The sequence below is a fragment of the Dipteris shenzhenensis genome, chromosome 32 (genome assembly GCF_047967505.1).
Source record: "Dipteris shenzhenensis isolate YYH24624 ecotype China chromosome 32, Dip_SZ_1.0, whole genome shotgun sequence".
Classification (NCBI taxonomy): Eukaryota; Viridiplantae; Streptophyta; class Polypodiopsida; order Gleicheniales; family Dipteridaceae; genus Dipteris; species Dipteris shenzhenensis.
Window position 1 is genome coordinate 19,013,487 of NC_141627.1, and position 24,042 is coordinate 19,037,528.

Sequence of the window (24,042 nt, forward strand, 5' to 3'; positions counted from 1 at the left end):
ATTATCAAGTCTAAAACAATAGTCCTAAGGAGTGCTTTCTATTGCCAACTGCATTTCTTCTCTGATGAACCGCATGAACCTTAGATCAGGAAGTACTTGCCAAGAAATGAATACCTCAACAATGGGACTATGACTCCCATCACGCAAATCATCTTCCATCAATTTTTTATGCAACCATAAAATTATGGATGGAGCAGCTTTTTTTATAAGAAATTAGAAGTCAAGCTTGCTCTTTCCTTGCAATTGGTATATCCCCTAAGCATCAAAAAACACTTTTGACGGTCTCAATTTGCAGCATTGACCCAAATAAAGCAAGCTATATCTATCAACAAGCATACAAGGATAACCAAATCATTGGAATTACGTTTAAATAATATAATCAAATACAAATTTTCCAATTCCAGTTTTCAAAATGTTCCCAAAAAATATTTTAATCTGCTTAAATTCATGTACCAGATTGGGCGTTACATCAATATTTACAATAGATTCTGTTTTGCAGCTTAGAGGATTGTACAACTTGGTCCTTTTGAATGATACTCATCATATTTTTTCCTCATTTCCTCCCTCTCACGATTTGCCTTCTTCAATGCCTCTTGCAGACTTTTAATGTCAGCATCTGATTGCTCTTTTGCTTGTTGAGCACGGCGTTCAGCCTGCTCTCTAGCAGACTGCTCCTTACTAAGTCGCTCCTCCAATTGTTGTGTGTGTACCCGCAGTTTCTCTTCTATCTGCACACAGAAAATATGAGATTCAAATTTCCAACAGAGCTTGGAAAGGTATAATGGAGTCCTGACCAAACAGCAACAGTACATTACCAAGCCAGTGACCATTTTCAGCTGCTCTGCATGTGCATACTCCATATCTTTTTTCAGTTGCATAATCTCTTCACTTGGATAGCCATGCAAGGAGTTCAATTCTTTTCCTTGATGGGAGTATTTGACTTCAAGGTCCTATAAGCACAACATGGAAGATAAGTAACAAAGTCCCGGACATTTATCAGAAGTATCATGGGAAAACTTCATCTTTATCTACCTTCGCTTCTTGGAACAATTCATTGGAGTAAGGCTGACCCCCATTCTCTGCTACCACTTTTTCAATCATTTCAAGCAGAGCAGAAACCTGTCTATTCTTCTTGAATGAATCAGTGGTTTTATTATCAAAAAGCACCTGGCGATGATTACATTGCTCCAGGAGGTCCTGCACAGTATTACAAATCATAAAATGAGTATATATTTAAATCGGCAAGGGAAGCATAGAATAACACATCTTACAATATAGTAAAGATCATAAAAATTAATAGGACGGACTTCTTAAATATTTTGTTGCTTCAGAAAATGCGCTAACAAAATCATAGCAAAAGAAACTAAAACTAATCATACAAAAAAAGAAGACGACCTACTTATGAGACAGCCCATCCCATCCTCCAAAATGACAGTTTCTAGTCCATGGTATGGCCTTATAGGCTAATTTGTGTGCTACTGTGGGCATTGTGCACTATTCGTTCATTTGGATAAAGTCGACCCTATAACTTTATTTTTGCCCCATTGGTTGACCGGGCTAGGGTTTTCCTCAAAGTCACTTTCAATTGTACTTCTTGGCCCTTCAGTGCTGCTGCAATAACACCTTCTAGGTACTGTATTTCTGCTCTACTGCTTCCATCCAAGTATCAGTGGTCTCAGAGCAAAGTTCAAAACCTGCCCTGTCCATTTCCAGCCAATTAGGAGTAGTCCCGTCGCAAGAAAAGGAGTTCTACAATTTCAGTCGACTTCTCCAAGGTCAGCCGCCATCTGCAGCAACCTGTTTGCTGAGCTGCGACTTCAACTAGAGCTGTCTGGTGCCTCCTCCCTAAGAACTTTCTCTTAATGGCTGAAAAAACCACCATACACATCAGCAGCCCTTGAGGCGCTGATCACAGTCAACACAATAAAGGAAAATGGCTGAAAGGAAAACCAGCCTGTTCTCAAAGATCCCAGCTCACTGCCTAGGGAATCTGTGAAACAGGGACTACCAAGCGAGGAGGACTATACAACCGCGAATCCTTCCCCAGCATGAAGATATAAAAAATGCCTAAAAGCCAAGGCTTGCAGAAACACTCTCACCTTTCAGCAGTCGCTCTCAATCTCAACATCCTTTGTGTTTCCAAGAGGCGACCAAAGTGGCCACGGGTTCCTACCGATCACTAGGCTGCAACGCGCAACCCAAATGTTCCATGCCATGATATTGGCCAGTGTCCCACACTATCCCATAGAGAAGGAAGAGGACGATGCCGAACCGGTGGGGTTGCTCGTGTAGCTCAATCCTAAGGATGCTCTACCCATGTATCCTATAGGCTGGACTCTGGAGAGACCTTGTCGATGGGGAAGACATGAACCCCCTTTGTCAACCAAGACCAAAGTGAAATCTCTCGAAAAACAATCCAGAGAGATCCCAATTAAATCCACCGTGCACAGGGACAACTCCATAAGCAATGTGGGATCGACTCAAGTACTCAGTCAGTGCAACGATGGGACCGCGAAAGGGAGCTTGAGTTGAAAATCTCCGGGAAGGCCAACGACGATGTTAGTCCATCCTCTTATACGGAGGGAGGGCCTTGAGGGCCTCCCAAAGTTCCTCAAATGAAAGGCTCCTCCACCTGCATGCTCATACTTGGAGAGACCATTGACGAGAAATATGGGCCCCAACTACCTCTAGATTGCATGAACCTGGGGAGACAACTCCTCAGACTGGAACAAGCGCCGATAGAAATCTATGTTCATAGGATCTCCTAGGGATCACCGTGCCCAGGAGACGTGATAAGAGAACTCTACTCAACGGATCTCCATATCCTAAAGGTTAAGCCGCACACTCATAGGTCATTCTTTGAACAATTGAGGAGGTGACCCTGATCTTCCAACATTGTGGACAGCACACTCCAATTCGGCACTTATTTTCCCATAAGGGGAAGGAGTGAGAATACAGTTTAACAGACCACTTCCAATCTAACTTCTAAGTGTCCTGAAAAATCAAAGAAGTAGTTGGCAATCTGATAGCCGACCTGGAAGTAGTTGGTGTTAGCGCCTAGCCATGGGGGCGGGCATGTTTCCTAGCAACTTCCTTCTCCAACTTCCACACCTGGTCTCACGTCATTGCCCATGGCTATATTATGATCTCCAAGCAATATGCTAAATATATGCCATACTGTTGGAAATCTATGGTCGATGCCCACCTGTGAGGCACTGAAATAAAGAGGACAAAGGTGTTAGAAATGACCCAACAGAGGGTACGTGCAGCGGAAGACTTATAGTAATGCCCAGCAGCTCACACAGTGTGCGGTGTGGGGTGTGGAATCACAAACTTCTTTACTTATGTGCATTCAATAGATGTGCAAACTCATCAATAGACAATGAACCGGCCAGATAGAGAAACCACCAAAATATATATTTCCGTCCAAAACTATGGACACAATACAAGAGAGATAGATCCAAAGTCCCACCAATGGTGTGGTCCTCTGATCTTACCACAAGGTCCTTCTCCTATCAGCTGGCTATCTCTAGACTCGAGCCCGCGTGCTCCACCTCGAGCATCTGTAGACTTTCCGTCCAGTGTGTTCTCCACCTTACTGCCTGTGAATCAGCCTAGGTGGGCAGCCCCTGCCAAGCTTTGTCTGCAGCACACAGGTCCCCTTGGTCCTCCTGAATGTAGGCCCCAAGATAACTGTTCCACTGCTCCAACCTGCTTGTGAATGGCTGCTCCAGAAGATGATGATCTCAGCAACCTTCTGCCCTAGAAGACAGTCTAGGTTCAGCCTCTCCCTCGAGCTAAGTCTGCAGCACTCTTTAGGTCTCCTTCACCTCCTGGGAAAAGGCCCAAGGAAGCCCTATCTGCTGCTCCTATCTGCTCCTCCAAAGCTGCTTTGCCGGATATGAAATGAGGCCACAAGCCTCTCCTTTTATAGGCCCTAAGGCCTGGCAAAAATACCGACCAGTCTGCCCTGACTGGGCCAACTGGACAGACCAGGTTGGCTGGCCCAACCGACCTGGTTGGCTCAGCCCAACCAGCCCTATATAAGGGCCCTTTGCTGGCCCTTTGTTCCATGCAGGTCCAGCTCCTTTGCTGCTGTCCTGCCACCTGCCAGCCCTGCTTGCAAGCCATAGACCTGCCCATAGACCCCCACTATACTGCGCCTTGCTGCAGCCCTTTGCCGGCGCCTTGTCCTGGCTATACCTCTTCCATACACTGCCCTGCAGCAGCCCGTACAGATCCGTACAGCTTTGTACCCAGATCCGTACACATGCTGATGTCAGCGCGCCTTTCATAGGGTCCTGCTGCAGTCCACTGAGTACCTCATGCCAGGCCTGATCCAAGACACTGTGTCCCCGCCATCTTCCTGCACATGAGCTGCTCCTGATGCAACCTTTCATCCTTGGGATACCCCACCAACCATGAATGCTCCAGATCTGTCCTAGATCCACACATCGAGGTAATCTCTCTTTGGGCACATCCTGCCCTAGGTCTCCCTCCCCCATGCTCTCCTCATTTGGGGGCTTACAGATGGGGAGGTGACCTTTCCGACACCCCCTCTCACCGACACATCTAGGCCCAATGCCAACACGTCGATGAAGATGCTCCAGTAACTCCCTGGTCGTAGTCCTCTGGAACCTTTCGGTGTCAAAATCTTTTCTTGGCTTTTCATCCAGCGGCTCCTGCTCCACCAGGTCCGGTTCCGCTTCCGCACACCAAGGTACACAGGTCCATCTTTGGTAGCACCTCCTGGCACCACCCCCTTCCGTCACGTTCCCGTCTCTAAACTCGAGCAATCCAGCCGTCACGATCTTCCAGTCGTCCCCCTCATAATGAGTGAACAACCTGGAGTCTTCCAGGCACCATGCTCTGAGGGTCTGTTTCAACCCGTCCTTCCTCTGGCAAGGTCTGCAACAAAAATACATCTCCAGATAACCTGGACTGCGAACTTTAAACGCACCTGACTGAACCTGAGTCACCCTCCTTCTCACAAGGGCACAATCCTCCAGTCGTGGAAGTCGATTCCCTAGAGCTTCTGAATCAGGGTCGTCCTTCAACAAGGTCCCTGCCTTCAGGCTCCCACACTTGTGAGCCTCCTACTTGGGCTATGATACCATGTTAGAAATGACCCAACAGAGGGTACGTGCACGTGCCTTCAGGCTCCCACACTTGTGAGCCTCCTACTTGGGCTATGATACCATGTTAGAAATGACCCAACAGAGGGTACGTGCAGCGGAAGACTTATAGTAATGCCCAGGAGCTCACACAGTGTGCGGTGTGGGGTGTGGAATCACAAACTTCTTTACTTATGTGCATTCAATAGATGTGCAGACTCATCAATAGACAATGAACCGGCCGGATAGAGAAACCACCAAAATATATATTTCCGTCCAAAACTATGGACACAATACAAGAGAGACAGATCCAAAGTCCCACCAATGGTGTGGTCCTCTGATCTTACCACAAGGTCCTCCTCCTATCAGCTGGCTATCTCTAGACTCGAGCCCGCGTGCTCCACCTCGAGCGTCTGTAGACTTTCCGTCCAGTGTGTTCTTCTCCACCTTACTGCCTGTGAATCAGCCTAGGTGGGCAGCCCCTGCCAAGCTTTGTCTGCAGCACACAGGTCCCCTTGGTCCTCCTGAATGTAGGCCCCAAGATAACTGTTCCACTGCTCCAACCTGCTTGTGAATGGCTGCTCCAGAAGATGATGATCTCAGCAACCTTCTGCCCTAGAAGACAGTCTAGGTTCAGCCTCTCCCTCGAGCTAAGTCTGCAGCACTCTTTAGGTCTCCTTCACCTCCTGGGAAAAGGCCCAAGGAAGCCCTATCTGCTGCTCCTGTCTGCTCCTCCAAAGCTGCTCTGCTGGATATGAAATGAGGCCACAAGCCTCTCCTTTTATAGGCCCTAAGGCCTGGCAAAAATACCGACCAGTCTGCCCTGACTAGGCCGACTGGACAGACCAGGTTGGCTGGCCCAACCGACCTGATTGGCTCGGCCCAACCAGCCCTATATAAGGGCCCTTTGCTGGTCCTTTGTTCCATGCAGGGTCCAGCTCCTTTGCTGCTGTCCTGCCACCTGCCAGCCCTGCTTGCAAGCCATAGCCCTGCCCATAGACCCCCACTATACTGCGCCTTGCTGCAGCCCATTGCCGGCGCCTTGTCCTGGCTGTACCTCTTCCGTACACTGCCCTGCAGCAGCCCATACCGATCCGTACAGCTTTGTACCCTGCTCCGTACACATGCTGATGTCAGCGCGCCTTTCATAGGGTCCTGCTGCAGTCCACTGAGTGCCTCATGCCTGGCCTGATCCAAGACACTGTGTCCCCGCCATCTTCCTGCACATGAGCTGCTCCTGATGCAACCTTTCATCCTTGGGATACCCCACCAACAATGAATGCTCCAGATCTGTCCCAGATCCACACATCCAGGTAATCTCTCTTTGGGCACATCCTGCCCTAGGTCTCCCTCCCCCATGCTCTCCTCATTTGGGGGCTTACAGATGGGGAGGTGACCTTTCCAACAAAAGGGACTTGACACCTATAGCATGATGGCTGTAGAAGGTGGCATGTGGACTCAATCAAAGAGTGCCACATCAGCACATATATAATGAAGCTGCCATGTGGGCAGCAAGCAAGCTGCCACGTGGGCAGCAGACAGCTCTCCTTCTTATGTTTGCAGCCACATGAGCTATCCAGGCCAGCCATCTAGAGCTGGCAGACGCCCTGGTAGGCATGGTGCAAGCCCTTAGCTGGGCTCAGTGCAGCAATATGTATTTATAGGCACAAAGTGCAGCCACTGGTCGGCCATCAGACCAACCAGTCTGGGCTTCTGGATCCCAATCAACCATTTACAGTCGGCTATGAGTCTGGGAACCGGTCGGGTGGATCTGGAGGCCAGCCGGCCCTGTCTGGGTCAGCCAAACCCTAGGGCCAGTCAGTCATCTCAGAAGGGCCTTGTGCCCTATAAAAGGAGTCCCCCCTTGGGGGTCTTTTGGCAGTTCATTCTGCACTCAGACAGACCAACAAAACGGTCGAAGAGAGCCTGGGCATGCACATAGCTAAGCAGGACTGCTCTTCCTTGAGCAGCTACTAAAGCCTACAAGATGCACGCAGCAGTTTGGAAGAGCTCTACAGCAAAGGGTGCAGTGTACGAGGTTCGTGGTGGTAAGGACTGAATATAATCATCAGAAAACTCAAGCTGCGGGGGTTTCCTGAGTCCTGTGTACTTTGATTTATAATTGGACAGCCACTACTTCCTACTCTAACTTTGAATTTCATGGAAGGTAAATTCTAGCATGGGGATTGAGAAGGGGGGAGAATTAGAATGCCTTTCATCTTCTCAATGAAAAAAGACGAGTTAACATTCTTTTGGACAAAGTCCCTTGTATTGTGCAAATAGATGGCAAACTTCATTGAAGAACTAGCAAACAAAAAGAAAGAAGACAATACGTTTCTTTGTTACTTTGTCCTAAAACAAGAACCTCATTTCTGAATAACTAAAGGGAATCAAAATCATAAGAAGGTGGTATGAAAAGAAAATGGAGGTGAAGGAGAAGAGAAATCACCAGAAGAAAATCAGGAGCACCATCCTTGAGGTAATCATCAAGACTTTCATCATTTTCAGCAAGTTCATCACCGCCCGTGAAAACCACGATCATATAACTTACAACTTTAGGTCCAAACAATGCTTGCAAGCTCCCTACTGCATCCATCTCTTCAGCTGTGAAACGATTCCTTGTGGACAGCACAAGCAGAATTGCATGTACTCCTTCTTTCGCCAAATCTATGCATTTTACAATCTCTTTACCGATAAAGTCTGGAGGCGTGCTAGGGTCAAAAACACCTACATCAGAAGGGGAAATTAGACAAGAGCAATTTCGAATAATCTATGGTCTCGAAAACAATTAGTTGACAAAGAGATTCAACACACCATGCAGACAGCACAGACGAATAAAACTGCCTGCAATTAACTATAATGGAGGATAAATGCATGTCAACCATGTCAGAGAATATACAGTCGTGATCTACCATGCAAGTTCGGGATAAGGTGTTCTAACAAGAAATCGTGCTTGCTACAGCCAACTTCCCGTAGCAAAAGACTTCCCAGAGACCACACATCACATGAAACACCAACTCCCTCTCTGTGCATGCTCATTGCATATAGAGAAAATCTTCAGATAGAGCCGAAAGAATACTTGTATAGATGTAGGAATCCAAGAACCAAACATGCCAAAATTTGTGCCACGACCTGCAACCTATTCTGGCTGAGCTAAGGTACCCAAAATGGCAGTGTATGCTGCACCATCTATTGTACACTCGTCCTGCTAGCCACATGCCTTCCAGTAGCCCCTGCTCACCCTCCTTGCACCACAATGGACTCTCTATAGTAAACTTTCTTTCTATCCGTGTTGTTAGAAAACAGAGGGGGAGGTTGCTTGCTACAAGTAGGCTTCTTCTTTAAAAATCTAGAGTGCCATGTGTTGAGCGGCAGTAAATGTTTAAAAGTTAGAAGCTCCTGCTAATAGCTGGGGCCCCTTTGTTGGAGAACATGATATGCTCGTAAAAGCCCAAGAATCACACATTGCCAATGCCAAATAACTTCTATCCTTAACGTGCACGAGAGAGAGAGATTCTGACAGTTAATGAGTTGTGCTGAAGAGAGAGAGTAGAAACGGTATACATATTTGTCCCAAAGATGGACCAAACCATATACACAATGTGGACACAGTGTACAGCCATATATCAGCAGGATGCTGTCTAGATGTGGGCCCCTGTGACTCCGAAATCTGTTCCCCCTCCTCATGGCACCTTCAAAGCACCTCAGCCTGCGTACTCTCCTAGAGCTTCTATGGGCTTCCCTGCTCCAATGGACAGAGGCCGTGATTGCTCCTTTGAACCTTTCTCTGATCCTGCTATTAAAAATGGCAGCGGAAGATGCAAACAAACTGAAGCTATAGAACCACACAGAGAACACTAGAGATAACAAAATGTGCCACAACTGATCTGCTGTAATCACCACTTGGACGAAAATCCAAAAATTTTGCATGCCCGCTAATGTGATAGAAAAATATACCTTTGTAATAGTGTACTACTATAGATGTGCAAACTGTAAATGAGCAATGCTCAAGAGAGAGAGGAAACCTCATAAATATTTGTCCAAGGTGGACCAAATCATATACAAAATATGTGCAGTGTGCCACCCTCTACTAGCAAGGTGTTGACTAGATGCAGATCTCTATGACACTCAGAATGTTCTCCTACCTCCTCATGGCACCTTCAAAACACTCAGCCTACATTGCTCTCCTAGCGCTGTGTGGGCCTCATAGTGGTACCTTGCAACCTCACCTTCCTGCTACTCCCTTGGACAGTCTACCATAAGCCCAAGCTTGATTCCGTGATCCTTGATCTCCTTGTTCCTGTGAAGACAGCCCGATGGTAAGACACAAGTCTCGTCTTTCCATGTTGCTATGTGGGCAGCCAATTTTGTAGAACTCTTGCTGTTGTTCTAGACCTCCCTTGCTGCAGTGGTTGTTATAAAATCAACCAACAAAGGGTACGCACAACAGAAGACTGATAGAATAGCCCAGGAGCTCACACAGTGTGTGGGGAGTGGAATCACAAACTTCTTAACTTATGTGCTTCAAATAGATGTGCAGACTCATAAATAGACAATGATCCAGCCAGATATAGAAACTACCAAAGAATATATTTCTGTCCAAAGCTATGGACACAATACAAAAGAGATAGATCCAAAGTCCCAAAGCATGGTCCTTTGATCTTACTACAAGGTACTTCTACTATCTGTTGGATATCTCTAGAACACTAAACCCACATGCTCCATTTTGCACGTATGTAGACTCTCAGTCCTTAGACCTCAGCTCCTTGCTGCCCTAGAAGACAACCAAGGCTCCAGCCCTCTATGAGCTCAGTCTGCAGGTACTCTTGGACTCCTCTGCCTCCTGGATGTAGGCCTGCGGGAGTGTGTACTGCTGCTCCTGCTGCTCCCAAGGAATGAATGCCCTGCAATGGGCTCCTTTTATATGCCTCTAGGGGCCCAAAATACCCGACCAGTCTGCCCCTTATTGGCCAACTAGAGCAGGCCCCAACCGACCCCACCAGCTCCCCTATATGGGGCTGTGTGCTGCCCATTCTTGGGTTGTGGGCTGGCCGACCTGGTTGGCCAGCCGACCAGCTTTCTTGGCCCTATATAAGGGCAGGGTGCTGCCCTTTTGCAGCCCCTCCCTTTGCTGTACTACCTGGCCCTTTGAATGCGCCAGGCCCTCAACCTGCCCATAGATCAGCTCATCCTAGGCGCCTCTGGCCCTAGATACTCCTCTTTCCTACTCCTCCAGATCTGCCTCCTTCCAGACCAGTTACATGCCTTGTTCCTGGCGCCGTCTGTTGCAGCCTTCTTCTCTTGTAAGGTGCTGCCCATGTGGCAGCCCCCTCTCTCTCTTTCTTCTTTGGGCATATCCTCCCACGCTCTCCTCATTTGGGGCTTACAAATGGGGAGGTGACCTTTTCAACACCCCCTCTCACCGACAAATCTCGGCCCAATGCCAACATGTCGATGACGTTGCCCCAGCAGCTCCTATGATGGAACCCTCTAGAACAATCCGGTGTCAATTCTGGTTATTGGCTTTTCAATCAGTGACTCCTGCTCCTCCAGGTCCGAACCTTCACAAGCAAACCATCCTAGTACACAAGTCATCCAAGGTAGCACAAGATGGCACCACCACCTTCAGTCACTTCGAACTCGAGCAATCCAGATGCCAATCCTATCACGAGGGCGTGAGTTTTTTATACTCGCATATGGGCCCGACCTGGGAATCAAGTTGGCGAGGTCACAGGATGAGGGTGTGCAAGTTTCTCCCTAGGAAGTTGTGCCTTGGGGGCAAATGAAAGGCTTAGGGCCAAATTCTTCTTCTTCTTCTTCTTCTTCTTCTTCTTCTCTCTCTCTCTCTCTCTCTCTCTCTCTCCTTTAACCTAACCCCTGCCACAAACAGACTAACAAATATTTTGAATTACTTCAGCATGACCTCTCTCTCTCTCTCTCTCTCTCTCTCTCTCTCTCCACCCCCCCTCTCCATTCTCTCTCTATCTCTCCTACCCCTTCTCCTTCCTTCTCTCCCTTCCTCTCTCTTCCTTCGTCTCCTCAATCCCCCTTTCTCTAATCTGTCCCCTTTCACTTTTCTACAATAAGCATGTATGCTATTTCTAGAAATCCTGCGCACATGGATATTCACAGTTCAGAGCACTTACCATGGCTGATCAGCATGTATGCTATCTTCCGTATAGCTTCCATCATCTTCAGAATGACCACATTATTCACGAATCACATGACACCTCCAGTGTGCCTATGTCACCGCCAGTGTGGCTCTATCACCATAAAGTGATCTCTCACCTTCGGAAGGCTACAAAGTGATATGTCATCTTCAATACCATCTTCAATATGGTTAACTTTTGCCGACTTCAATGTAGTCTTGTTACACTATCTACAATATGGTGATGAATCTTTCAATATCCATGATCCAATGACAGGAAGTTGGGAAGCTAGGACTTTGCATCAGTGAAGTTACCAACCAATTGACTATTTTACCAGATCACCCTTCAACTATCAACATTCCATACGAGACCGATCATGCTTCGCACATCCACAAGGGGTTTCCAACACCGATGGGTCTCCGGTATCGATGGTTTATTCCTCACACCTTCAAACTAGCTTTGGGGGTGAGCCTTGGTATGTTGGGCAATGATGCTTAGCTTAATGACGGTAGATCAAGATGACATAGTGTTTAACCTTCAAAATCCTAATCTTTGTGTTAGGTTTAGCACCCTAATCTTCACATGCACATTAGATAGGGCTCATTGAGGTCTTACAGATGGCACTGTGAAGTTGTGAGAGCAGAAAGAACACACAACATTGGAGAAAGAAGTGGGTATATTCTAAGTTCTCTAGGTCAAGTTATGAGCCTAGCAAGCCTAGGATGTGCATTTGTTAGCACTGCCTTGCCAAGGCAGTGCTCTACTGAGAGTTTTTCAAAAAAGTATCCTCCCAATAGATTTTGGACACCTCATGCCTTGTTCACTACTTTCTATTCTAATCTGTCTCTCCACTTCCCCCAATCAACTGTCTCTCTCTCTCTCTCTCTCTCTCTCTCTCTCTCTCTCTCTCTCTCCCCCCCCCCCCCACTCAACTCATCAGCAGTATCCTCCTCTATTGATATATTCCAATGCTCCATAAAAGCTAAAAATTTTGAGATAATGAAGACAATGCTATCTAGCACATCATGTGCACTCTTTTTTTTTCACACACATCCACACACACACACACACACACATGCGCACACACAAAGTTTGCACATCGCTTTGCATTTGCAAGCAGTTGCATTATAGCACTCAAGCTTTCCAATGGTTCTACACACCTACTTCCATTGCAAGTGCTGCAAAGTAATCATCCATTCATCTTCACGACCATTTGCATTTAGCAGAACATAAGGCAGTGCTCACGAGTATTTGTAGTCGATTGTTCTAGGCCTATCAATTTCATTAATTGTGTGCATGGGGCAAAGTTTTTAAGAGACCTGATTAAAAGATTAAAATAAATATTTTAATCTAGAATAACCAATCAAATATCCAGTTAGAAAATAGAATATTACAAATTCAGCTTTTTACAGCTTTCTTAGCTTGCTTTGTGTGCTTTCTCAGCAAGTCTAAATGAAGATTGCGATCAGTTCCAAGCAGTCTAATTGCTGTCTCTTGCAAATTTGCACCCTTTCCCTACAACTCTCCTTCCCACTTTCCTGTTGGGGTAATCTCATAGCCAAGGTGTGTAGGAACTGTTAGAGGTCAACATCTCCTGATGTCACCTAGAGAGAGGGCCTTGCTTGTGGGTAGGCTAGGGTAGATGAGTGAGGGCCAATGTTATGGGTGTGCCCACTCCTCTTGTGAGGCTCAGGTAGAGTAGGGTGTGGCACGGCTCATGGCATAGGTTGGGTCCCCTTGGGTCTGTTGGCATGATGCTGGACAGGTTGCTGCCCATGTGTGGGGCTGTTTAAGGCCTTCGTAAGGCCTGCTTTGCTGCCACGGGGCAGCCCCTTCTAACGCGCCATGGATGGGCTTGTGTAGGGGCCAGTTTGGCCACCTTTTTGGAGCAAATAGCCCGACCTGCAGGTCGGCTATCTAGCAAAGGTGGGCCGACCTCTTGGTCGGACACCTAGGCTAGAGCACAGCCCCTTAACAGGGCAGATGGAGATCAGCCCCTAGAGGGCTTGATATAGGGGCCAGGAGGAGCAGTCGGCCATGCAGCAGATGGGGGTCCGCCCCCCTAGGGCTGCGCCAGTTTTCTAGGGCCTGGGGTCGGCTTTTTGCCCCCCTGCTGGTCGGTTGGTTGAGGCTGGGGCTGACCCTATATATAGGGCCCCCTCCCCTCATTTGTTTTCATCTTCTCAGGTGCTTTTTGCCCAGTGATAGAGGGTTTTTCCTAGGAGATCACTTGTGCAGTCTCTCTCCCTCTTTCTCTTCGTGTTCATTTCTTTGCTGAGTGCTCTCCCACACCCACAGTGTGTATCCATTCCCCTGCGCACTCTAACATGGTATCAGAGCATAGATTGGCTCAGGATCCTAGAGGGGTGGAGAGGTCGTAGAGCCAGCAAGCTGTGCGGAGCTATAGGCCAAGAGTACGAGGCATTTTCAGGGTAGAACCTCCGTGGAGAATTTGCGAGGGAGACACGGGCTGTTTTAGGTTAAAAGCTGGCGTTATAGAGGCAGCTGTTTTCGGCCGAAAACCTCTTCTTTTTCCAACCTGTCTCCTCCCTCCTTGTATAGATCTATGCAAACCAGCAGAGAGTGGTTTTCAAGGCGAGATTGATTGAGCAGTGGACTGTTTGGGAGTGTCAGAGATTGAGGCGCCTAGTAATTCAGAGGCTGAGATCTAAGCCTGTGGAGATCTAGAGGTAGGACAAGAGGGTGGAGTTGCTGCAGATTTCCTTCTCCGACGACCTCGACAGCCCCTTCACTTCTCTTATTACCTGTATCTCTTTCTCTTTCCGACCACTCTCCATATTCTCTCCTGTTTTTTCCACATGGCGATGAGATGGCAAAGAACAAGACGAGAATTCCAATGTTGCCCACATTCATACAACCTGGCAGATTTCATCTTGATAGGTGTTGCCCGACCTGATAGATGAGTGAGAGTCAGTGTTGTGGGTGTGTCCCTGTAAGAAATCCTAGATTTACTATATTTAGAAATGTGCTAAGGAACAAAAAGGAGACTGAAATATCAGAGAACAAGGAATATTTGTATTGCTTGAGTGTCTGTAGTGTGTCATCCATACAGTTGGCCCTCTCTTATATAGAGAGTGAAGAGTCACACATGAAAAGGTGTGTACTCCAAAGTGTATGTGCATGAAGAGGTGTGTACCCCTTGTGAAGGGTGTGACCCTTGATGAGAGGGTACATTACAATGGTAGTGTCTCTTCAATAGAATGTCTCTTGTGAAGGGTTGTGCCTCATAGGAAGTGTCCCGTCGAAAGGGCATACCCTTCCACAAGTGTCCATTCATCAAACCATCCATAAGTCTAAGGTATAGAGAAAGGAATACGTCACAGATCGTGACATCCCCTCCCACTCAAAATAAGACCCTAGTGGAGATAATGAACTGGTGTAGAAAATATCACGGTAAATTCTGAAAATACTGCTGTAAAATGTCAGGGTACTGCTGTAAGTCTTCATCAAATTGTCAAGTAGCGTCGGAGTTGTCCAAATTTCGCCAAAGAACAAGGAATTCCGTGATAAGTCGATGTCGATTCTCTCGCTGTCGATGGTCCAGAATACGCTCAAGGATAAGGAGAACATAATCGTCTTCGATTTCTAGGACATAATCACTTGCAACTGCTTCATCGCCTGGAATGTACGTCTTTAGCCAAGAAATATGAAATGTCGGGTGGATTTTACCCCATGATGGTGGTAATTCCAATTTGTAACTTAAGGTGAATTTTTCTTGACGATCCGGAAAGGTCCATAGTATCTTGGTTGCAACTTAGGAAACACAGACTTAACTGTCTTGTAGCGATGTGGGGCTACAAATAATAGCACCATGTCACCAGTTTCAAATTCCAGGTGACGTCTATGTTTGTTGGTAGACCGTTGATACCGCTCTTGCGCTTTTCGCATATGATCCCTGACTTGGAGTAGAATGTCTCGCATATGATACTCTTCCCAAGCTACTAGGCGTGACTGAATATAATGTCGGAGCATTTCTTCAAAAACTTGGTTGACTCTTTCAATCTGGCCATCTGATTCTTGGTGGTAGGTTGAACTGAACAGTAGAGTTGTACCCAAAGATTCGAACAATGAAATCCAAAAGTGACTGTTTACCGGATACGATATTCTTGGGCAATCCATGGTGTCGGAAGATGTGTTGTATGAAAAGTTTGGCGATGTCCGGAGCCTGTGCACTTCTTTTGCAAGCAACAAAGTGTGCCATTTTGGACAATCGATCAACAATTACCATAATCTGAGTGTTACCTCTGGAGGATCGCGGTAGTGTTGTAATAAAATCCATGGAAATACTTTCCCACCTTTCAATTGGAACTGGAAGAGGCTAAAGAAGTCCTACTAGAAGTCGTCGGCTTGCTTTCATTTGTTGACAAGATAAGCAAGATGTGACCATTTTGATGACGTCGCTTTTCATCTGTTCATGATGTCTGCTCTTTTCTCGGATTGGCAAACTTCTACCATACAAAGGTCTATCAGTTTTCCGAGATCGCAGCTCCTATGTCCAAATTATTGAAAAGCACTGCAGTTTTTCAATGGCCTCCCGAAACAGAGTATAGTTTCAAACAACTCAAGCAAGCACTCACTACCACACCTGTTATGGCTATTGCTGACCCAAACCTTCCATTTGAGGTCATGACCGACGCTTCCGACATCGCTACAGGAGCAGTCTTGATGCAAGAAGGCAGAGTTATTGCTTTTGACAGCCATAAACATTCCGATATCCAAACCCGATACCCGGTTTATGATAAGGAGTTTCTTGCCATTGTACATGCTTATCGCTCTTGGAAACATTATCTCATGGGAGCCGACTCGGTGGTCAAGACAGACCATCACTCTCTAAAGTATATCTTCACTCAGCCAGTCATGAACACTCGACAAGCACGCTGGGTTGAGTTTCTGGCCAACTTTCACATGACCATTGCGTACATTCCAAGACTACGCAATGTAGTTGCAGATGCTCTCAGCAGGTTAACTCTAGCATCAGCTTGGTAATCTCTACATTATCTGTGGATGTTCCGAATTCATTCAAAGGGAAGTATCTCAATGATAAAGACTTCGGCACAACAGTATAAGTTCTTTCGAAAGATCAACCTTCGACTTCCGAACAGAAGATTTTCTCTTCCTATTCTTATACGGACAACCTTCTGTATTATCAAGATCGTGTCTATGTACCACATGACAAGGATGTTCGACGTCTTTTGTTATAAGAGCATCATGTGGTTCCTTATGCTGCTCATCCAGGCATCAACAAGACTTACAGGTTACTCAGTGCAACATGGAGTAGGCCAGTTTCGGATTACCTCGACCTTCTTGGGATCCACAGAGATGCCTTGAGCTGAAATAACATGTCCCAAATATTCGAGTTGGGTCTTGAAGAGCTCACTCTTCTCAACGTTGATGTAGAGAGAATTTGCGCGGAGAACTTCAAAAACTTGCTGAAGATGTTGTTTGTGCTCGTGTAGGGATCTGCTGAAAACGAGGATGTCATCGAGGTAAACGATGACGAACTTATCGAGGAAAGGCCTGAAAATGTCGTTCATTAGTGTCATGAATGTGGCTGGGGCATTGTTTAACCCAAAAGACATGACCAAACATTCATAGTATCCATACTTTGTTCGAAAAGCTGTCTTGCACTCATCGCCTTCTCGTATGCGCATTTGATGATAACCTAAACGAAGATCAATCTTTGAGAATTGTGTTGCATGTAGAAGTTGATCGAAGAGGTCATCAATGCGAGGCAATGGATACTTGTTTTTTATAGTGAGCTTGTTGAGGGCTCGATAGTCGATGCAGAGACGCATTGACTTATTTTTTTTTCCACAAGTAGTACAGGAGATCCGAAAGGACTGCGACTGGGCCGAATGTGACCTTTCTCGAGTAGTTCGGTCACCTGTCTTTGGATTTCTTCATTTCGAGTGTAAGAAACCCGATAAGGAGGTTTCGACGGTGGATTACTGCCGGGAATAAGCTCGATTGGGTGATCCATTGGTCGTCGAGGTGGTCACTGCTTTGGCAATTCCTGTGGAAAAATATCCAGGTAGGGCTGGAAAAAGGTTGGTTGAGGTACTCAGGAGGATCCTTTGTTGGTGTCTCCTCTACTGTCGTAACCAACAGAAGTGAAGTCTTTACTTGACGTTTACGAACCCACTTCTTTACTTGTAGGGCAGAGGCAACTGGGGTTGAAGGAGAGTCCCTAGAACCGGTTAGCTCAATAAGTTTTCCCTGGTGGACAAACTAGATAGTATGGTTGCGAAAACTGATTAATGGATCATAGTCGTAGAGCCACTGTTGCCCGAGTACGACATTGTACCGAGAAAGAGGCATGATGTCGAAGTTCAACTTGTCCGTATAATGTTGGATGCGAAAAGACAAGTTTGTGATCCTGGTGTTGCACAAGAAGGTAGTTCCCTTTGCGAGTTCAATCTGATAGTCCATGGGACTAAGACTGGTGGTCAACCGAAGTTTTTCGACCATAGAACTAGCTAGGAAGTTATGAAAGCAGCCACTGTCGATGAGGATAGTGACCGTTGTTCACGAATCGATCCTTGGACACAAAGTACTTGAGTGGCCAGGGTCGGGGTTGCTGGCAAGGCTCATGTGGATGGTATTTGCCATTCGAACGCTTATGGAGCACGTGTTCAAAACGTTCCCAAGTTAACAAACTTTTGCCATCCTTTAAGCGTCGTTGCCACCATAGGAAAGTTGTATCCTTGAGGAGGGAGGCTGCCAAGGCAATCTTTTTGCCTTCGGTGAGGTCAACAGTATCAAAGTACATGCGCAGTTTTGCGAGCCATTGGTCGACTGTTCGGCGATTTCATTGACCAATATAGGCTTCCGGAAGTTTAATGTCAAGTCTTTTAGTTTTGGAAGCTTGGAGTAAGCGGTAGAGGGCACGGAGTTCAGTGTTTTCTACCTCTGGTGGGAACGAGTCCACATAGTCGTCCAGTGGCGTCATGTCATCCTCTGTATGTGTGATACTGCGAGAATCTTGGAGTTGTTGGACTTTCTGGACCAAGTCGGAGATGCTGTCCTGAAGCTGAGAAATTTGAAGTTGAAGTAGTGCTTCACCTTGTAAGTTGACTTCAGGGGTCTTTTTTGGACTTGAGTCGCTTATCTCCGGAGAGGCTGCACGCGAGCGTTACGACATATCTGATGTCCCTGTGAGAAGAGCACGAACCTGCGCTCTAGTTTGTACCATTCCTAGAAGAAGATCCGGGCTGCTCCCTGGGGTTGCTCATGTTGGAGGGGGCAGGCGAGACAGGATGGAACCACCCGTGGAAATCTCGTAAAGGAGGTCCTGTCTGAGGTAACACTGGTGAAGCCGAAGTGGGTGTTACTGCTCGTGAGAGTACAAGGGTAGGTTGCAGAGTCCATGGATCTGAGAAGGGATAAGGAGCTGCTGTCAGGAGCGGAGGATATCCAGGAGGAGTGCCTTCAGAATGTAAACACTGTCTTGGGGAAGGTAAAACCTGTGCAAGAGGATATCTGGGAGCTGAAGGAGGTGGAGAGTACCCTAGAGATGCTGAAACTGAGGGGTAAAAATCTCTCCAAAGATGGACAGCAAAGTCGTGAGGAATATCGGGTTTTTGGGTATCTACGTGTCCCGTGAAACACAACCTGGACTGTGCTGAGGAAGTAATGTAATTGAGGTGCCTCACGCAGAAGATATAGGATGTGGTCCAAGTCACTAGAAGGGCACGTGACACAAAAGACCCACGATGCAAAAGCTCCGAAATGGGCTGGTTGTGCAATCTGAACACGATATTGTGTGATAGATGATGCCTGAGGTGTCCTTGAAGGGACTAGAGCATTACCAGGGGTTTCCATGCTTTAAGGAGGTGGCTTTCATTTGTTGTAATTTGATAATGAGCAGCAAACAACAATATGAAAGAGAATCCTTAGAAATAGAATGGAAAGAATCCACCTGGCATAGATTAGATCTGCCAATTAGCTGCGTAGAAAAGGCCTGCAGATCTCTGTCCAGAGGTCCATGTTGCTGTCTTTGCAAGTCCACGTGGATGTGTGAACAAGAAACAAGTACCGGATGAGACTTTCGAGGCAGATGGGGCGTTGGCAGAGGCGTTTTGCAGATTGCATGAGATCTGGCGCACTTTTCCTGCGTGGAAGTTCGTGGCCTGGCGAAGATGGCCTGCGTTGAAACCTGTGGGGTACTAGAAACAGGATCGGGCCTAGCTAGACGGAAGAGAGGGCAGCCAAGAGTCGCTGTTCACAGGCTATGCGCAGCAGGGGCCAGGCTGATTTGATTCGCTGGCAGAGGCTGCTTGCATCTGGCACTGTTTGAGGGAAGTGCGTTGCTTGCTTCTAGGGCTGACTTGCAGGGCAGCAAGGCTGATGATCTGGGCCAGGAAAGACTGGCTGGAAACCAGGGCAGCAAATCGGCTAATGGAGAGCGGCGTATGGCGTGGAAATAGAGGCGAACCTGCGTGACAAATTTCCGTACGGGCGTCAAACGGGAATTGTCATTTGTTTTTGGTTGCCTAAGTTGGGTGGTTGGCAAAAACTAAAACATGGGTTGCCTTACACCTAGGGTAGTCTAGGGTTAGGCCTTGGGTGTAGGGCTGGTTGCCCTTTTTAGGCCCTCTAGGTACCCTTTTGTAGGTTGGTGCTTGGTGCCAAAAGGTGTGTCTATTCAAAGGGGTGTGACCCTTGGAATAGGTGTACCTTTTCATGAAGGGCTGTAACCCTATTTTAAAGAAGGGTGTCCCTACACGAAAAGATGTGTCCTTTTTTCCACGATGGGGTGTGTCCCTTGGGTGAGGAGTCAAAAACTCTTCATCAAAAGGTGCGTCCGATGGTGAAAAAGGTGCATCCCTTGGTTTTGGGACAGCCCAAGCACATCAAAAGACGCGATTGTTGTCGTGTCCATTCACATTAACTCATGATGTGAGGGAGATGGGAGAGGCCACTGATAACTTTAGGTGGGGTTGGCGCTAAAAATTTTTACGCTCATTCTCTCCATCTCTTCCATGCACAACGTGCGTGGATGTCCTTCTAGCGGAAAGAGATGTATTAGATAGGCGCTAGAAGGTGGGGGGCATTTCCTACAGGCAGGAGTGAAATTTGCTCTGATACCACTGTAAGAAATCCTAGATTTACTATATTTAGAAATGTGCTAAGGAACAGAAAGGAGACTAAAATAGCAGAGAACAAGGAATATTTGTATTGCTTGAGTGTCCGTAGTGTGTCATCCATACAGTTGGGCCTCTCTTATATAAAGAGTGAAGAGTCACACATGAAAAGGTGTGTACTCCAAAGTGTATGTGCATGAAGAGGTGTGTACCCCTTGTGAAGGGTGTGACCCTTGATGAGAGGGTACATTACGATGGTAGTGTCTCTTCAATAGAATGTCTCTTGTGAAGGGTTGTGCCTCATAGGAAGTGTCCCGTCGAAAGGGCATGCCCTTCCACAAGTGTCCATTCATCAAACCATCCATAGTCTAAGGTATAGAGAAAGGAATACGTCAGATCGTGACACTCCCCCCCTCTTGTGAGGCTTAGGTAGAGTAGGGTTTGGCACGGCTCATGGCATAGGTTGGGGCCCTCTGGGTCTGTTGGCACGATACACTGTGCTGGAGGGGTTGCTACCCATGTGCGGGACTGTTCACGGCCTTCGTGAGGCGCCTGCTTTGCTGCCACGGGGAAAAGCCCCTTCTGAGGCACCATGGATGGGCTTCTGTAGGGGCCAGTTTGGCCACAGATAGCCAGACCTGCAAGTCAGCTATCTAGCAGAGGTGGGCCGACCTCTTGGTCGGCCACCTAGGCTAGAGTACATCCCCTTATAGGGCAAATGGAGGCCAGCCCCTAGAGGGCTTGATATAGGGGCTGACCCCCATGCAGTAGATGGGGGTCGGCCCCCCTAGGTCTGGGTCGGTTTTCTAAGGCAGGTGGTCGGCTATATGCCCCCTGCTGGTCGGTGAGTCTGGGGCTGACCCTATATATAGGGCCCCCTCCCCTCATTTGTTTTCTTCTTCTCAGCTGGTTTTTGCCCAGTGATATAGAGGGCTTTTCCTAGGCGATCACTTGTGCAGTGTCTCTCCCTTTCTCTCCCTCTTTCTCCCTGTGTGCATTCCTTTGCTGAGTGCTCTCTCTCACCCACAGTGTGTGTCCATTCCGCTGCACACTCTCACAGGAACTAGGCCTAGAGTCCTATTGTGAGTGTCCCTACGTATGTCAGTGTGCATGTGCCCTTAGATGGCCACTTGCCCACTTGTCTAGATTAGCTTAGCTTTGATTTGATTCATGTGTAACCTCATCTGTGAGGTAGATCTGTGGTTGAAGATAAGGCTTGACCAGCCTATAAATGAGGCATCCATTGTACTTGAAAGATATCAATCCATCTATTATGCTTGCCTCACAATTCGTGCTCCTTCCACTTGTCATTTATATACCTAGATGAATCCAGGAACATTCCCAAACTCATCCCAATTCATGCTCATTCCACTTGTCATTTAGCTCACTTTCCTCCTCCACCATGATCTATCACTTCTTGCTGCCCACTTGCTCTCTGACAACTTCGCTTCACTCTTCTATTGCTCCATGATCTCATTCTGTTGTCCAACTTGACGATTTGCTAGAATCCCTACTTCAGCTTGCGATTCCTTCAATTCCCCTGCCCGGGACAAGCCATAGCACAAGTGTACATTGCAAATCCCATCTGTGACTGCGCTTCATCTACAGGCTGTTGTCTTGATTTCAAATTCCATTTCTCACCCATAAGCCCATTTAAAAGCGATTTTCAGATTACCTCATTCACAACCCTCCGATGAAGGATTCTTCTCCTTTGTTTGTTAGTTTCTAAATAATGGCTATTTGATATTCTAAGTTTCTGGAGTAATTTAACTGAAAATTCGGCTTCCACATAAACTCGACTCTGACAATTTGCAGCTAGCAGGTCACTCACCTTCACCATGCCCAATGATCCCACTTGTGACATGAATCTCAAAAAATGCCAATGAAGCATGATATTTCCAAGATGAAGATAGAATGAGCTTTGTAGGTCTAAACGAAGCAAAAAATCATGTTTACAAAAATAATAAACTATTCAAGACAAACAGGGTCAATAAGAGAGGTTACTGCATTTGGGAACTCACTAAATGTACAAAACTTGCAAGATTATACACATTCTTGAAAGCTCAATGGCAGCGAGAGCCAATTTTCTGGGTGTAAAATTTAGAGTCGAGGTCATAGGGATGACTAATAATCTAGAATATGACTTGGAAAGAAAGACATACAAAGCATGGCAACAAGTCAAGAAGACTAGGAATAGTCATGACCGAAAATGCAGTCCTGATAGTAGCTAATAGACAGTAGACTTGAGTCTAGGATAACATATATTAAAAATTTTAAGACAGCCATGAAAGAACTTGCTCGTCATGAAACCAAGCAGATTTCTGCCACATCACTAGGCATGATAAACTTGTGACGTTATGCAAAAAAGCATGTGGCATCACTCCTGACATGTGGCATCACACTTGTCACTCTTTTCAACACATGGCATCGTGTAAATGTTACTTGGCAGCTAGTAGACCAAGTTTCCCATGCAAAGAGGGGCCTCAGCTACTTGAAAGCGGAATCGCTAAACCTCTTTATCTATAAGAGGGTCTCCACGAGCTCTTCCTGCTGGTCCATGAGCTGCTACTACTGAAACGCATGCTCCCTCAGAACTGCTCCTTCTCTGCATCCATTTTGGCTCCTCAGCCGCCCTAGCTCTTTAACAGACTACTCAGGAACTCCCCAAAGCTCTGTGCCGCTGTGGTTTGTTTGAATAACATTCAGACAGCCATATGGACAGTAAGTAATTTGGCTTGATATAATTTTGGATGCACTCCCCACAACTGTGGATTGTTAACGCTCAAACATGGCTCTTTGAAGTTTGAATGTGAGTACACTATTTTATGAATTACGTGCTTCAAATTCTCAAGTTCTAACAAGGCAAGCAAAAGAATCCAATGACTCCATGCACGGCCATACCCTTCAGCCTGTGAAGGCTCCAAAAAAAGTGGGTCTCAAATATATGCATGTGGAAATTCCAACAAAGGGCGTCCCTGTGCTATCCAAGTAGAGGCATGCAGCTCTCGCTTAATGACAACTCTACATAAAACGACACAAAAAGCCGAGTGCAAGAAAAAGCGGACATACCAGGCGTGTCCACGACGCGGACGGTGCGACCATCGGGGAGGACGGCGGACTGCAACTCGCAAGTTTCGGTGACAGAGGAGGAACGGGACTTGGACTTAAAGATACGTCGGCCGAGGATGGAATTCCCGGTGGCGCTTTTGCCATTGCCAGTACGACCAACGAGGACAAGGGTAGGGTTGAGGGAGGGAGGGGCAGGGAATTCCCACTCATCGATCTCGTCTGTGCTCATGATGCGAGATCCTCCCATGGAATTTGCGAAAAAAAATAGCTTGTTTAAATAGAGTGAGAGAGAGACGGTGAGAAGATGCTTTTGTGAAGAGAAAGAAATGGCTTTTGTCAACCCTCCCCAACTCCCCTCATGCCCGAGAAAAGGATTGCTCCACACCCGGTCCTGAGTTCAAGCCCCAAGCTCAAGATTCTATCTTGCTCATCCCTTATGGGGGCGCTATTGGCACTTTCCAACGCAAAAATTTTTTAAAAAGGGTTGCGCAGCGTGCTTGTTCCCACACCCCGCACACGCTCGAAAGAAACAAACACTAATTTGGCATTTTTGCAGGGTGTAGACTTTATCCAATTCATCGCATCGACTCGTTGCCAATGATGGGC

The 24,042-nt window shown here is 46.9% G+C and overlaps 1 protein-coding gene across 1 annotated transcript; it reads right to left on the bottom strand.

The window, feature by feature from the left end:
* Positions 1–343: 343 nt before the first annotated feature.
* Positions 344–23,767, bottom strand: LOC147880410 (immune-associated nucleotide-binding protein 9-like). Its single transcript, XM_087370973.1, has 5 exons — positions 23,437–23,767; positions 7,564–7,841; positions 1,033–1,197; positions 816–950; positions 344–728 (listed from the first exon to the last, which is right to left on the bottom strand). The coding sequence occupies exons 1-5, from the start codon at positions 23,681–23,683 to the stop codon at positions 501–503; spliced, it is 1,053 nt and encodes a 350-aa protein (XP_087227099.1). The 5' UTR covers positions 23,684–23,767; the 3' UTR covers positions 344–500.
* Positions 23,768–24,042: the final 275 nt, after the last annotated feature.

Coding starts and splice junctions, on each gene's coding strand:
- LOC147880410 (XM_087370973.1), bottom strand. CDS start 23,683: ATGGGAGGATCTCGCATCATGAGCACAGACGAGATCGATGAGTGGGAA. Junction 1,198..7,563: donor GTGCTCCTGATTTTCTTCTG/GTGATTTCTCTT, acceptor AATACTGTGCAG/GACCTCCTGGAGCAATGTAA. Junction 951..1,032: donor AATTGTTCCAAGAAGCGAAG/GTAGATAAAGAT, acceptor TTGTGCTTATAG/GACCTTGAAGTCAAATACTC.